This window comes from Xenopus laevis, chromosome 3L (genome assembly GCF_017654675.1).
Source record: "Xenopus laevis strain J_2021 chromosome 3L, Xenopus_laevis_v10.1, whole genome shotgun sequence".
In the NCBI taxonomy this organism is placed as follows: Eukaryota; Metazoa; Chordata; class Amphibia; order Anura; family Pipidae; genus Xenopus; species Xenopus laevis.
Genome location: NC_054375.1, coordinates 149,635,098 through 149,651,586, shown reverse-complemented (window position 1 = coordinate 149,651,586; position 16,489 = coordinate 149,635,098). Strand labels below are relative to the sequence as shown.

At 40.9% G+C, this 16,489-nt stretch overlaps 1 protein-coding gene across 1 annotated transcript; it reads right to left on the bottom strand.

Moving 5' to 3' along the window:
- Nucleotides 1-674: 674 nt before the first annotated feature.
- Nucleotides 675-16,169, bottom strand: dnase2.L (deoxyribonuclease II, lysosomal L homeolog; the record flags this gene model as incomplete). The annotated part of the gene is given in 8 exon segments (NM_001093202.1): nt 675-1,605; nt 3,003-3,200; nt 3,282-3,443; nt 5,059-5,137; nt 8,855-9,029; nt 11,267-11,373; nt 12,842-13,016; nt 16,114-16,169. Coding segments are annotated over 6 exon segments (1,053 nt in total). The 3' UTR covers nt 675-1,261.
- Nucleotides 16,170-16,489: the final 320 nt, after the last annotated feature.

The following is a 16,489-nucleotide window of genomic DNA, read 5'->3' as shown; positions in this document are numbered from 1 at the left end:
AGGAGGAGAAATCGAGCACTGCGCGATAGATTAGCGCCCTGTCGCCTTTTCTGAAGAGGAGCAGAAGCGGAGTTTCGGTAATTTATTTCTTAATAAAAGCTTTGTGATTTTAAAGTTTCATTTGTCTTTTTTTTTAAAAAAAAAGTTACTGGTCCTTTAACCCTATGGTCTCTGCACTGACTGGAAGGGCCGGTCTTGAGAAACAAGAATTAATTATATCTTATCTGAAATCAAATACAAGGTACTGCTTTATTTTTACAGAGAAAAAATAAATCATTTTAAAAATGCTTATACAGTAGAACCCCCATTTTACATTTTTTAGGGGACCAAGAAAAAATTGTGTAAAATCCAGGAAAATGAAAAATGAGGGAAATGTATTATGCATAATATATAGTTGGGACCACAAAACAACAATGTAAAATGAGGGAAAACTTAAAACCAGAGTGAAAAAATGGGGATTCATGTAAAATGGGGGTTCTCCTGTAATTGAGTCTGTGGGAGATGGCCTTTCTGTAATTTGGTGCTTTCTGGGTAACGAATCCCACATCTGTACTAATCTTTCTGTGATAGCTAATCCTGTAGTAGGGGTACAATGTGTGTGAGGGCAACTATCCCAGTTTTCGTTTCATCTCAATATAATCTCAAGCGACCAAATTAAAAACATGTCAGAATGGTCAAAAGCAGGTTTTATTACAAAAAAGCAAGATTCGTAATATAAAAATTTCTTGTGCCAAAAAATGGCATTTCTGCAGGTTATGGCCCCACATAGACCCTCTTGTCCGAGTCAAGTCAATTATTAGCCCCATAAAAAAACTGCTCAATTGAAATTTGCGTGAACATTTTCGATTTAACTATTGGGTGAGTTAAAAAAAATGTCACCAAGTTAGCTTGCATAGGTTTCAGATATGATGTGCGTCAGAACAGGGAGCCATGGATAAACCAGAATCACAACCCCCGGTTCGGGAAGATGATGAGGCCAGTTGCCCGAAATCATCTTCTGCGGCTTCTGCCTGGGTGGCCAAATTTCCTGTGGCCTGTACTTGGGTGTCCGAGCACTGACATGTCTAATAAGAAATGGCTATAGGTTATACTGTATATGTAGGATAGCTGTATAGAACAAGGGCTGGTTTTATGATTGGCCGTACAGTGTATTACAGTAATTTTAGACACAACTAACGTTAGGATTCTCCCCCCCACACACACTCTGTCATGTGGATGTCATACTGTACAGGCAGAGAGCCTGAAGCCTTCACACCCTACTTTAACCAACAGGTCCAGCGCACTTTTCATAGGAAGACACAAGACTTCTGAAGGACTTCCAGATGGCAACATCATTTACACAAACTGTGCCTCCCCCACGTTGCTCCTCCCTCAAGTCACGGTTCATGTCCCCCACGCAAGCCCACCCGGGGCCATCAGTTACACACCACTTGGAGTGGTCAATGTGACTAGTAAAGCTGTATGCAGAGGGAAAGCCGATTTCCAGGATGTCGTAAGTGTAAAATGGCTGTGAGCAATTGGATGGTAGGACTCCCCGAGAATTCTGCCAAAACTGGACAAAAAGGTGGGACTTCAGCACTTGGGACACCCATCCAGAATACAGATCTAGGAGAAGAACAGAAATCCTTATTGTCTCTGTAACTAATTATTCCACTAACCCCACCCTGAGCCCCTTATTGTCCCTGTAACTCCTTATTCCACTAACCCCTCCCCTGAGCCCCTTATTGTCCCTGTAACTCCTTATTCCACTAACCCCTCCCTTGAGCCCTTATTGTCCCTGTAACTCCTTATTCCACTAACCCCTCCCCTGAGCCCCTTATTGTCCCTGTAACTCCTTATTCCACTAACCCCTCCCCTGAGCCCCTTATTGTCCCTGTAACTCCTTATTCCACTAACCCCTCCCCTGAGCCCCTTATTGTCCCTGTAACTCCTTATTCCACTAACCCCTCCCTGAGCCCCTTATTGTCCCTGTAACTCTTTATTCCACTAACCCCTCCCCTGAGCCCCTTATTGTCTCTGTAACTACTTATTCCACTAACCCCTCCCTGAGCCCCTTATTGTCCCTGTAACTCCTTATTCCACTAACCCCTCCCCTGAGCCCCTTATTGTCTCTGTAACTCCTTATTCCACTAACCCCTCCCCTGAGCCCCTTATTGTCTCTGTAACTCCTTATTCCACTAACCCCTCCCCTGAGCCCCTTATTGTCCCTGTAACTCCTTATTCCACTAACCCCTCCCCTGAGCCCCTTATTGTCTCTGTAACTACTTATTCCACTAACCCCTCCCTGAGCCCCTTATTGTCCCTGTAACTCCTTATTCCACTAACCCCTCCCTTGAGCCCTTATTGTCCCTGTAACTCCTTATTCCACTAACCCCTCCCCTGAGCCCCTTATTGTCCCTGTAACTCCTTATTCCACTAACCCCTCCCCTGAGCTCCTTATTGTCCCTGTAACTCCTTATTCCACTAACCCCTCCCCTGAGCCCCTTATTGTCCCTGTAACTCCTTATTCCACTAACCCCTCCCCTGAGCCCCTTATTGTTCCTGTAACTCCTTATTCCACTAACCCCTCCCCTGAGCTCCTTATTGTCCCTGTAACTCCTTATTCCACTAACCCCTCCCCTGAGCCCCTTATTGTCCCTGTAACTCCTTATTCCACTAACCCCTCCCCTGAGCCCCTTATTGTTCCTGTGATTGGGTTCTTGGCTCGGAATCTGATCTGCAAATGTTTGTATGTTCTCCCCATATCTGCCTTGTCTTTTTCCCATGTATATCTGTTCCCTTACAACTTCAAAACACACACAGGACTTTAACTGACTCCCAATGACATGGGCCCTATGTTGTGTTAAAGTGGTAGGGACTTTAGATTGTAAGCTCCAATGAGTCAGGGGCTGATGTGGATGATGAACAATTTTATTTAAGGGGCTGGGTATAATGTGTCATTGCTATATTAGCTAAGAATATTGATTCTTGAAGATACAAGTGTATGAACGTAGTTTCCTTACCATCACCAAAGTGTGCATGCTTGGAGAAACTGGTAAATTCTTTGCCACCAACTGAGGTAAGTACGACCTGGCGGTTCCATGGTGGTTCTTTCACTGTTCCTTTCTGCGCTGCAGATTTGAGTTCAGGAAAGTCTGCAGAGAAGTCTTCAGGGATGGAGGAATCATATGGCAGGATGGTGTTATAGAGCAACTGTTTGCCTGAGGGTGAGATTGGGAACAGCATTATAAAAGTGCCCTGACATACCAGTAATTTCATCATGCCCCATCCCTCCTCCTTACCAATGTCTCCGAACTGTTTATATGGGTAGGTGACACAGAGAAATGACTGGCCATTATGAAGAGCATTGTGAGGCCAGTTATATGATAGGTTAGCAGGCGGTGGGAATTGAGGAGTGCTGTGTACCAACCAAAATCCTTGCGTCTTATCAAGGAGCAGCATGCCTACAGAGAAGTCAATATGTTAAATATCCAGTAAATGCAATGTAAAACAACGTGTTTGCAACTTCTTCAGAAATGTATTTTCCCTGATGTGTTTGTGAAGTGAAATTGGGGACATATCTGTTACTGTTAGCTTTAAAGGAATTGCTCGGTATAAAAACTGAGTAAATAGATAGCCCATGCAAAATAAAAAATATATATATTATAGTTAGTTAGCCAAAAATGTAATGTATAAAGGCTGGAGTGACTGGATGTGTAACATAATAGCCAGAACACTACTTCCTGCTTTGCAGCTTCCTTGGTTTCCACTGACTTGAGGGGGGTCACATGGGTCATAACTGTTGCTTTTGAATCTGAGCTGAATGCTGAGGATCAATTGCAAACTCACTGAACAGTTATGTCCCATGTGGCCCCCCTTATAGTCACTGACTAACTCAGAGTTAGAGAGCTGAAAAGCAGGAAGTATTGTTCTGGCTATTATGTTACACATCCAGTCACTCCAGCCTTTATACATTATGGGGCACATTTACTATGGGTCGAATATCGAGGGTTAATTAACCCTTGATATTTGACCATAGAAGTAAAATCCTTTGACTTCGAATATCGAAGTCGAAGGATTTACCGCATTTAGTTTGATCGAACGAAAAATCGTTTTTCTGGATTTTAATCCATCGATCGAGCGATTTTCCTTCGATCAGAAATTGCTAGGAAAGCTTATGGGGAAGGTCCCCATAGTCTAACATTGGTGCTCGGTAGGTTTTAGGTGGGGAAGTAGGTAGTCGAAGTTTTTTTAAAAGAGACAGTACTTCGACTATCGAATGGTCGAATAGTCGAACAATTTTGAGTTTGAATCGTTTGATTCAAAGTCGTAGTCGAAGGTCGATGTAGCCAAAAAAAACTTCGAAATTCAAAGTTTTTTTCATTCTAATACTTCACTCGAGCTAAGTAAATGTGCCCCTACATGTTTGCCTAACTACATTAGAAACATTTTTTTATTTTGCACAGCTTATGTTTTTACCCAGTTTTTATTTTTACACCAAACTGTTCCTTTAAGCTCATAGCCTATACAGAGGGATATGCCAGAATATGAAGCATGGCAGAACATGGAAATTAAAATGTTTACTTGCCCTGCCACTTCTGCTTTAGTTAAAACAAATGTACAATCAGTAATGATCATGGGCATGATTTGTAGTCTACAGGAGAGACATTAAATCCACATATTAACAGGGTCATGTAATAAAAGGGTCTAGTGACCAATCAGAAGGCAGCATCTACTGGTCTATAAATTACTAAACCTGAAAAAAACGATGATCCTTTTACAAAGTCCCTTTTGTAAACTATCTGGTCACTAGGGTAAATGGGAACTTAGCAACCAGGTTCACAGTTTCCATTCCAACAATAGCAGAACAGAGTTTAAGATTATATTCTGATAACTAACACAGAACGTGGCTTCTGAACAGCAAGGGCTCGCGAGGACCAAGGTTCTGATCCAGTTGGCTGAATACAAAAGTCCCTGGGATTTAAATTCGAAACAGAACGGCTCATCCCGGGTTACAGTTAATAAATATAAATCAACTCTACCAGCCTGCAATGCAGAGCTCAATGACCCGCTACAAACCTTTGGTGTGGCCTCTATCGATGCCGGAGGAGGAGGAGATCTTGGGAGGTGCATCATTATACAATACATAAGCTACGTCCTGTAAGAGAAGCAGAGATGGAGCATCAATAAAACTGAGTTGTGGTTTGATGGATAAGAGTCACTCACATTGGTGAGAAAGCACGAGAGCTCTCTATTTCCCTCTAGTGGCAAACAAGCTGAATGCAACATAGTTACACAAACTGTTTTTAATGGGCTTCAAGCTGCCAACATGTTCCCTCTGCTTAAAGGAGAACTAAACCCTAAAAATGAATGTGGCTAAAAATGCATATTTTATATAGTGAACTTATTGCACGAGGCTAAAGTTTCAGCTTGTCAATAGCAGCAATGATCCAGGACTTCAAACTTGTCACAGGGGGTCACCATCTTGGAAAGTGTCTGTGACACTCACATGCTCAGTGGGCTCTGATTGGCTGTTGAGAAGCTAAGCTTAGGGCTCGTCACTAATTATCCAGCAGAAAATGAGCTTCCCTGGCTGTAATATAAGCTGATGCTACAGGTTTGCTGATTATTAAATTCTGATGCTAATTGCACTGGTTTCTGTGCTGCCATGTAGTAATTATCTGTATTAATTACTAATCAGCCGTATATTGTGACATTTCTATTCTATGTGTACTGTATATTGTGAGTGGGTCCCTAAGCTCAGTAAGTGACAGCAGCACAGAGCATGTGCAGTGAATCAGCAGAAAAGAAGATGGGGAGCTACTGGGGCATCTTTGGAGACACAGATCTTTACTGCTAAAGGGCTGTGGTTGCCTTGGGCTGGAACAGAAGCACAAAACTTAATGTACAACATTTCTAGACTACTTCTTTAGTTAGGCTTTACTTCTCCTTTAACGGACCTGTAACACTAAAAACTGTTTAAGTGAAAATCCATTCTACCATCTTCCAATTATATTTCTATATTGGAAAAAGTTTATAATTGTTAATATTTTAATAAAAATTTATAATAAAAACCATGCTAAAGCTCTGCTTCGGGGTGACATTCAACAGAATCCAACGTGCGGTACTCCATTTCTCCTCCTAGCCCGGAAGTCACTTGTTGCTGCTGTACAGAGGATTTTCTAACTGCCTTCTAATAGTTCTCTGTCTTCAAAATTCCTTTAGTTTAGGTTCTGGAAGAGAGGGCTTGTGGGCAGCGTTACTTCTTCCGAGTGGTTTTTCTGTGAGAGCTGCAAGCAGTGAAGACCACGCTGGCTTCGGATATTCTGCATAAATCAAACTGACGCATTACACACGGCAACAGGAAAAATCCTCTGTACAGCGGCTGACTGTTGCCAGGAGGAGAAATGGAGTACCGCAAGTTGGATTTTGCAGAGTGAATGTCGCCCTGTCGCCTTTTCTGAGAAGACCGGAAGCACTGTTTAAGCATGGTATTTTTAAAAAAAATTAACAAGCATTAACTTTGTCCAGGGAAAAACTATTATTGGAGGATGGAAGAATGGATTTTCATTTGAACAATTTTTAGTTACGTTTTTTTAGGTCCTACACCTTTAAAGGAACAGTAACACAAAAAATTAAAGTGTTTTATAGTTATAAAAATAGAAAGCAGTGTTGCCCTGCACTGGTAAAACTGGTGTGTTTTCTTCAGAAACACTACTATAGTTTATATAAACAAGCTGCTGTGTAGCCATGGGGCAGCCATTCAAGCACAGGATACACAGTAGGTAACAGATAAGTACTACTATAGTTTATATAAACAAGCTGCTGTGTAGCCATGGGGGCAGCCATTCAAGCACAGGATACACAGTAGATAACAGATAAGTACTACTATAGTTTATATAAATAAGCTGCTGTGTAGCAATGGGGGCAGCCATTCAAGCACAGGATACACAGTAGATAACAGATAAGTACTACTATAGTTTATATAAATAAGCTGCTGTGTAGCAATGGGGACAGCCATTCAAAGGAGAAAAGGCTCAGGTTACACAGCAGATAAGCTCTGTAGAACATAATGGTGTTATCTGTTATCCACTATTTAACCTGTGCCATATAGACTTTTTTTCAATTTCCATCATGGCTACACAGCAGCTTGTTTATACAGTAGAACCCCCATTTTACATTTTTCAGGGGACCAGGAAAGAATTATGTAAAATCCAGTCCAAAATCCAATTTTTTTGGCTACTTCGACCATCGACTACGACTTCGAATCGAACTCTTTAAAAAAAACTTCGACCCCCTAGTTCGCCACCTAAAACCTACCGAAGTCAATGTTAGCCTATGGGGAAGGTCCCTATAGGCTTTGGAACAATTTTTAGGTCGAAGAAAAATCGTTCGATTGATGGATTAAAATCCTTCGAATGGAACGATTCAAAGGATTTAATCGTTCGATTGAACGATTTTTCGTTCGATCGAACTATTTGCGGTAAATCCTTCGACTTCAATATTCGAAGTCGAAGGATTTCAATTCGGCAGCCGAATATCGAGGGTTAATTAACCCTCGATATTCGACCATAAGTAAATTTGCCCCTTAATGTTACACTATGGGGGGGGGCATGTGCAAGACTCTCTGTCAGTCACATACACAAGCTAAAGCAATAAGTGATTGGTGCAGGACTGTATAAGGGGCAGACTCATTGCAATTGACCATTTACAGGCAGAACCCTGGCACAATATACATCTGCTTTGTATTTAAACCTCTTTATTTCACAAATAATAACATTCATAGAGGGGAAAAAATCAGTTTCTCAGGTCAAAATTTTGATGTAAAATCTGGGAAAACATTACTTAAAATCAGGGAAATGCACCCATTGAAATGCATTATAAATTGGTGGGACCACAAATAATAAATGTAAAATGCGGGAAAACTTGAAATCAGGAGACTTAAAATCGAATCTGAAGCAACCACAGCAGTTTTACCAGTGCAGGGCAACACTACATTATATTCCCATTACTTTAAAACACTTTTATTTTTTGGTGTTACCTTTAATTTAACTTTTAGTATGATGTAGAAGTGATATTCTGAGACAATTTGCATTTGGTTTTAATTTGTTATTATTACTTGTGGTTTTAGTTGCTTTGTTATTTTTATTCAGCAGCTCTCCAGTTTACAATTTCAGCAATCTGGTTGCTAGGGTCCAAAATACCCTAGCAACCATGCATTGATTTGATTAAAGTGATACTGATACAAAAAAAAATACTTTTTAAAATATGAATGTACATTACAAGTTACCTATAGGTCATGTTGATCGTTTTTTGCTGAGAGGTCTGTTTTTGTAAGTAATTGTTAGTTGAAGTTTCCAAACTGGACTGTTTTGCCAACCTGACTGTCCCATCTCAGCCTGTCAGTTAGAGTTTCTAATATTAACGGACTCCTGCTGCACAAATATGGCAGCCCCCTCATACAGGAACATGGGGCATCAGACAGGTAATGTAAAAGCATCGTGCAAAGTAGCTTTCAAAGGCAATATTATGATAGATGTAAAAAAGAGTTTAATTTCTGATGTCATTATCTCTTTAAGAGACTGGAATATGAATAGGAGAGGGACTGAATAGAAAGAGGAGTAATAAAAAGTAACAATAACAATACATTTGTAGCTTTACAGAGCATTTGTTTTTAGATGGAGTCAAACTATAAAAAAAAAAAAATGAAGGTCAATTAAAAAGTTGCTTAGAATTAGTCATTCTATAACATATTACAAGTTAAGTTAAAGGTGACTCACCCCTTGGACGTTCTTGTTTAAATATAATAAAGCCACTACAATAAGATTCATTTCTCACAATAGGATTTGGACAGCAATGACTATAAATGGTTCACCTTCATCCCATAGGCTTTGTACAGCTGTCCGACAGTCTGAGCCACTGCGGAGTCTGTACTGTTCATCAGCGAGGCCCCCGGCACCCAGCCGCCACTGCTACTGTCCTGGTACATGTACTTCACGCCTCCTTCTAGTTCAGTGCCTTTCATTTGCGGCAGCTTGTACACAATGAACCTGTTCACATTGAATAGATCGGGTGAGTGAAGGAACACGCCTAGGGTTGCCCACCTTTTGCCAAAAAAAAATTTCGGCTGGTGGGGGTGGGTACAAAAAGGGGGCATGACGTGACGTCAAAGGGGGTGTGTCATGACGTCAAAGGGGCGGGGCCACGGCACGGCCAAGACAAGGTACGTTTACAGGGGATTGGGGGCAGGCCGAGGGGGTCTTTTTAAGGGTATTACAAATTTACCGGCAGCTACATTGCCGGTAAATTTGTAATACCGGCCCCGGCCTTGGCAGGTGTTTTACCGGCTAGGCCGGCAACCCTAAACACGCCATATGTGACTGACTTAAAGGAAAAGTAACACAAAAAAAAGTGTTTTAAAGTAATGATAATATAATCCAGTGTTGCCCTGCACTGGTAAAACTGATGTGTTTCCTTCAGAAACACTACTATCGTTTATATAAACAAGCTGCTGTGTAGCAATGGCGGAAATTGAAAAAAGTCTATATGGCAGGTTAAATAGTGGATAACAGATAACACCATTGTGTTATCATAGTTTATCTGCTGTGTAACCTGAGCCTTTTCTCCTTTAAATGGCTGCCCCCATTGTTACAAAGCAGCTTGTTTATAAAAAGTATAGCAGTACTTGTCGGTTATCTACTGTGTATCCTGTGCTTGAATGGCTGCCCCCATGGCTACACAGCAGCTTGTTTATATAAACTATAGTAGTACTTATCTGTTATCTACTGTGTATCCTGTGCTTGAATGGCTGCCCCCATGGCTACACAGCAGCTTGTTTATATAAACTATAGTAGTACTTATCTGTTATCTACTGTGTATCCTGTGCTTGAATGGCTGCCCCCATGGCTACACAGCAGCTTGTTTATATAAACTATAGTAGTACTTATCTGTTATCTACTGTGTATCCTGTGCTTGAATGGCTGCCCCCATGGCTACACAGCAGCTTATTTATATAAACTATAGTAGTACTTATCTGTTATCTACTGTGTATCCTGTGCTTGAATGGCTGCCCCCATGGCTACACAGCAGCTTGTTTATATAAACTATAGTAGTACTTATCTGTTATCTACTGTGTATCCTGTGCTTGAATGGCTGCCCCCATGGCTACACAACAGCTTGTTTCTATAAACTGTAGTGGTACTTATCTGTTATCTACTGTGTATCCTGTGCTTGAATGGCTGCCCCCATGGCTACACAGCAGCTTGTTTATAAAAACTATAGTAGTACTTATCTGTTTTCTACTGTGTATCCTGTGCTTGAATGGCTGCCCCCATGGCTACACAACAGCTTGTTTATATAAACTATAGTAGTACTTATCTGTTATCTACTGTGTATCCTGTGCTTGAATGGCTGCCCCCATGGCTACACAGCAGCTTGTTTATATAAACTATAATAGTACTTATCTGTTATCTACTGTGTATCCTATGCTTGAATGGCTGCCCCCATGGCTTTACAAGTACAGGGCAACAGTACATTTTTTATTGTTTTTTACTTTAAACCACTTTAATTTTTTGATGTTACTGTTCCTTTAATGAGTTTGATTGTGTGTAAAGGTTTTTAAACACACTAATGTTTACAGTTAATTAATAAAGTTTTTAATTTATAGATATTTTATTGCATGTTAATTACATACAAATGCCGCCATGAAACTTTAAGGTTACAGAAGAGTTCCAAAGCCAGGCAGGTTGTACGTGTCACGTGTCTCCGGGTTTTTACATATTGACATACATAAATGAGTTAAAGAGGTGGTTAACTTTTAGTATGTTATAAAATGACCAATTCGAAGCAACCTTTCAATTGGAATTTTTATCGTTTTTGAATTATTTGCCGTTCTTCTTGACTCTTTCAAGCTTTGAAATAAGGGTCACTGACCCCATCTAAAAACAAATGCTCAGTAAGGTTGCAAATGTATTGTTATTGCTGCTTTTTATTACTTCTCTTTCTAATAAGGCCTCTCCTATTTATATTCCATCCTCTTATTCAAATCAATGCCTGGTTGTTAGGGTAATTTGGATCTTAGCAACCAGATTGGTGGAATTGCAAACTGGAGAGCTGCTGAATAAAATAAATAAATAACTCAAAAGCCACAAGAAATAAATAAAGAAAACCAATTGCAAATTGTATCAGATTATCACTCTCTACATCATACTAAAAGTTAACTCACAGGTGAACAATCCTATTAGTGGGTCAGGTCCATTACGAGCAGTGACACCAGGTAATAACATACCAATCCACTTGTTGCCCCTGGTCTCCATAGCAAGAAATAGCTGCAAAGCTACTGACAGGCAGGATTAGGTGTGTTAGCAACCTAAGGAGCATCATTTTGTCTTGGGACTATGGGAGAAAATGCAATAAATGAATTAATGCACAGAAGAAAAAATGCAGACCAACTGAAATTTTTGTTTCATTTTGCACATAATAAAAGCTAATTATTTGGTCTTCCTGTTTCAGTAATGTCTCTGAGTACTGAGAACAAACTACCCAGCATATTCTAGATGGGACCTTTCCGCTGCTTTGTAAAGAGGAAGAATTACTTTATCCTCCCCACAATCTTCTTCTCTTTTTCCTTTAAAGGTCAATATCTTACTATTAGCCAACTTACACTACTACAGCCAAGTTAATTATCCACATATACCCCCAAATCCTGCTCTATTATGGGTTTGCCTAACAGTCCCATTGAGGGATAAGCAGTGGCATATTTTTACATCCCAGATGCATGACTTGAATTTATCAATGGACCAATGGCATCACCAACCAGGACAGCCAGAACACACTGTGTAATGGGGGGGGGGGGGTAGAAGAACTATGGGCATGTTTTAATAGGGGAGGACTAGGACTATGCACAGAGTAATGTGGGTGGAGAATAGGACTAGGCACATACTGTAATGGGGAGGGAGTAGAATTATGCACACAGAGGAATGGGTGAGAGTAGATCTATGCACACTGTGTAACAGGCGGTGAGTAGATAGATAGATGAACTATGCACATGTTTTAATATGGGAAGAGTAGAAATTTGTACAGTGTATGTAAGAGTAGGACTATGAACAATGTAACAAGGTGGAGAGTAGGACTATGAACAGTGTAACGAGGTGGAGAGTAGGACTATGAATAGTGTAACGAGGTGGAGAGTAGGACTATGAACAGTGTAACGAGGTGGAGAGAAGGACTATGAACAGTGTAACAAGGTGGAGAGTAGGACTATGCACATTCTGGAATTGCCATTGAGTAGGACTATGTACACAGTGTAACAGAGGAGAGTAGGACTATGCACAGTGTAAAGAGGTGGAGAGTAGGACTATGAACAGTGTAATGAGGTGGAGAGCAGGAATATGCACAGTGTAACGAGGTGGAGAGAAGGACTATGAACAGTATAACGAGGTGGAGAGTAGGACTATGAACAGTGTAATGAGGTGGAGAGTAGGACTATGAACAGTGTAACGAGGTGGAGAGTAGTACTATGAAAAGTGTAACGAGGTGGAGAGTAGGACTATGAACAGTGTAACAAACTGTAAAAGGGGAAAAGTAGGACTTTGAACACAGAGTAAAGAGGGAAAACAGGACTTTGCACAGAAAATAATGGAGGGGGAGAGTAGGACTTTGCACTGAGTAATACGGGATAGTAGCACAATGCACACAGATTAACAGCGGGCAGAGCAGGACTATGTACAGAGTGTATATGGGAGGAGGCAGAGTGAAGAGAAATGGATGGAAGAGCTGTGCAGACAGCAATGTTTTCTTAATACTGATAATGCAGAAATCCCCTCTCCTCCCTAAAATGTCCAATATACCACAATATACTTACCCTTTTTGCTATAAAACAGATCTATAAGGTACAAGGTTCGGGGCTCCCTCCTCACACGAGCACTTCCATATGATTAATAAACCAAAGTTCTCACAAAACATCTGACTCAGTCTCTTCTGCTTTTCTCTCACATGACTTCTATCATCTAAGCACCGACTTTCTTGGTTTCACTTCTCTGCAAGACAGTCATACAGGGATTAATGTGCTGAATAAAATTAATATTTTTGCTTAAAGGGATACTGTCATGGGAAAAAAATGTTTTTTTCAAAACACATCAGTTAATAGTGCTGCTCCGTCAGAATTCTGCACTGAAATCCATTTCTCAAAAAAGCAAACAGATATATTTATATTTAATTTTGAAATCTGACATGGGGCTAGACATATTGTCAGTTTCCCAGCTGCCCCCTGTCATGTGACTTCTTGTGCTCTGATAAACTTCAGTCACTCTTTACTGCTGTACTGCAAGTTGTAGTGATATCATCCCCCTCCCTTCCCCCCCCCAGCAGCCAAACAAAAGAACAAAGGGAAGGTAACGAGAGAGCAGCTCCCTAACACAAGATAACAGCTGCCTGGTAGATCTAAGAACAACACTAAATAGTAAAATCCAGGTCCCACTGAGACACATTCAGTTACATTGAGTAGGAGAAACAACAGCCCGCCAGAAAGCAGTTCCATCCTAAAGTGCTGGCTCTTTCTGAAAGCACATGAGCAGGCATAATGACCTGAGATGCACCTACACACCAATATTACAACTAAATAATACACTTGCTGGTTCAGGAATGAAATTTTATATTGTAGAGTGAATTATCTGCAGTGTAAACAGTGTCATTTAGAAATAAAAAATACATCATAAAAATCATGACAGAATCTGTTTAAAGGGGACCTGTCACCTAGACATAAAAAGCTGTATAATAAAAGTCCTTTTTCTTTCAATAGTTTTTATTTGAGTTTTAACATAGTAAGAGAGATAAGCATTTGTTAATAAAAATCCTTTTAAATTGAACACAAAATTATTTTTTTATTAAAACAGCCATACCTATTATAAACACATTTAAAAATCTCAGCTGTCAATGATTTATTGCCTGTCCCACCTCTATGCCTTAGATATAGAGGCGGAGCAGGCAATTACTTTCACTTTCCATTCTGCACTTCCTAGATGTCACAGCACTCCTTCCTTGCTATTTAACTAGTGTTACCACCTTTTAAATTGGCTGAGACCGGGCAGGGGGGCGTGGTCGTGATGACAGAGGGCGGCGATGTGATGTATATAGGAGTGTCTGTGATGTCAGGGGCAGGGTTATGATGCGGCAATCTACCAATCGCTGTGTCAATCAAGGCAATTGAAAACCGGGCAGGAAGTTTTGACCTGGGCAGCCCTTCAAAATACCGGGCTGTCCGGGTAAAAACCGGACAGGTGGCAACCCTATATCTAACTCTGTACCCAGAGTACGGGCATGGGGATCAGGCGCCTCATAAACAAGATTTTGAGATAATGCAAAGCTTGCCTTAAAGGGATGCTGTCATGGGAAAATAATTTTTTTTCAAAATGAATCAGTTAATAGTGCTACTCCAGCAGAATTCTGCACTGAAATCCATTTCTCAAAAGAGCAAACATATTTTTTTATATTCAATTTTGAAATCTGACATGGGGCTAGACATATTGTCAATTTCCCAGCTGCCCTAAGTCATGTGACTTGTGCTCTGATAAACTTCAATCACTCTTTACTGCTGTATTGCAAGTTGGAGTGATATCACCCCCCCCCCCAGCAGCCAAACAAAAGAACAATGGGAAGGTAACCAGATAACAGCTCCCTAACACAAGATAACAGCTGCCTGGTAGATCTAAGAACAACACTCAATAGTAAAAACCCATGTCCCACTGAGACACATTCAGTTACATTGAGAAGGAAAGACAGCAGCCTGCCAGAAAGCATTTCTCTCCTAAAGTGCAGGCACAAGTCACATGACATGGGGCAGCTGGGAAATTGACAATATGTCTAGCCCCATGTTAGATTTCAAAATTGAATATAAAAAATCTGTTTGCTCTTTTGAGAAATGGATTTCAGTTCAGAATTCTGCTGGAGCAGCACTATTAACTGATGCGTTTTGATAAAAACATGTTTTCTGATGACAGGATCCCTTTAATAACAGTGTTTACAAAATGGCTGCTGCCTGCTTGCTGTGATTGTGTATTCTTAGACTGAAGGGAAAAAGATTTAAATCATTGAAATAGTGTAAATAAAGTTTATTTTGCCTGACTAACGTGATCAAATAGGATTTGAAGTTATTTCTTAGGGTGACAGGTCCCCTTTAATTACAACTTTCCGGTATCCTCTATATTTTCAATATATTATTTGTAAATATACTGAAAGCAGTATCTGTCACTTTGTATTCTCTGCTCTGCTGGTTCCGACTCCACAACCAAGGTAGCCGACTAACAGAGCTGGAAGAGGACTGAGTTCTACTTCACTGTTTCAGGAGTCAGAACCAGAGAACAGAACTCTAAGGGGCAGATTTATCAAGGGTCGAATTTTGAAGTCAAAAAAACTCGACCATCGAATAGGGTAGTCCGACATTTGAAGTCGAAGGATTTTTTTTACAAAAAAATCTTTCGACTTCTCAAAATATAGACAAATTTTGGCTCTAGGTTCTAGGTTCTAGGTCCCCATAGGCTAACAAAGCAATTCGGCAGGTTTAAAGTGGCGAAGTGTAAATTCACTTTGACCTTTGATAAATCTGCCCGTAAGTAGAGTGGTGTGAAGTTTGTCTTCGTTATTTACATTTTTTTTCCCGGAGTCTCTCGGGCTTGGAATTTAAAGGGACAGTGACGCAGTCCAGATTTTAAGGAGAATGTGTCACAAGCGTCATTGCCAGACACTAGCGATGCCGGCCGGCCGCTAAAATGACACTTTTAGGAAATAAGATTAAAAAAAATAGGTATGTGTTTCCAGGAAAGGAGGTAAGGACACCTCACAAACCAGGCAGTGGTTAAGAAGTGAGGCTGTGAGAGGAAACAGCTGAATAAAAACATAAGAGTGAACAAAACTTGAGCCTCACTTCCCCTTTAATACCGGAAGAAGCCATTTAGTTTCACTGTAATCTCTATGGGGAAGGCAGAGGAGACAGTGAGCTGAAAAAAAACCCCATAAGATATTCGCCAAATAAATAAAACAGCAGGAAAAAGACACACCAACACCAACATCAGAAAACTCCGCAAGCCACTGGCCGCGCATGCGCAGTTAACTCATTCTTTCCTCCGCGATCGACTCTACCTGAAAGACCCTCGCGATTGTCTGTATGCGCGCCGCCGGTTGGACAAATGCACGCATGCGCAATAACAACCAAAGCCGCACATGCGCACTTTATCTCTTTGCTAACGGAGAGGCGCCTGTCTGTATTATCACCCAATACACATTCCCTCTAATTCCATTCGCGCATTTTACACAAATTGTGCCGAATCAGCGGGAGGAGTGGCCGGCGCATGCGCTGTGCAGTTTGCTGGCAGTTGCTTTGGCGCGCTGTGAGGCAGCACTAGTATTAGAGTCAGGGGGGGGGCGCTGGATCTTACATTGCAGTGGTAGAAAAAAGTAAAATGGCCGGTGTGCTGCGCTCTCTGACTGACTGACTGATGTGACAGCTTGAGTACAA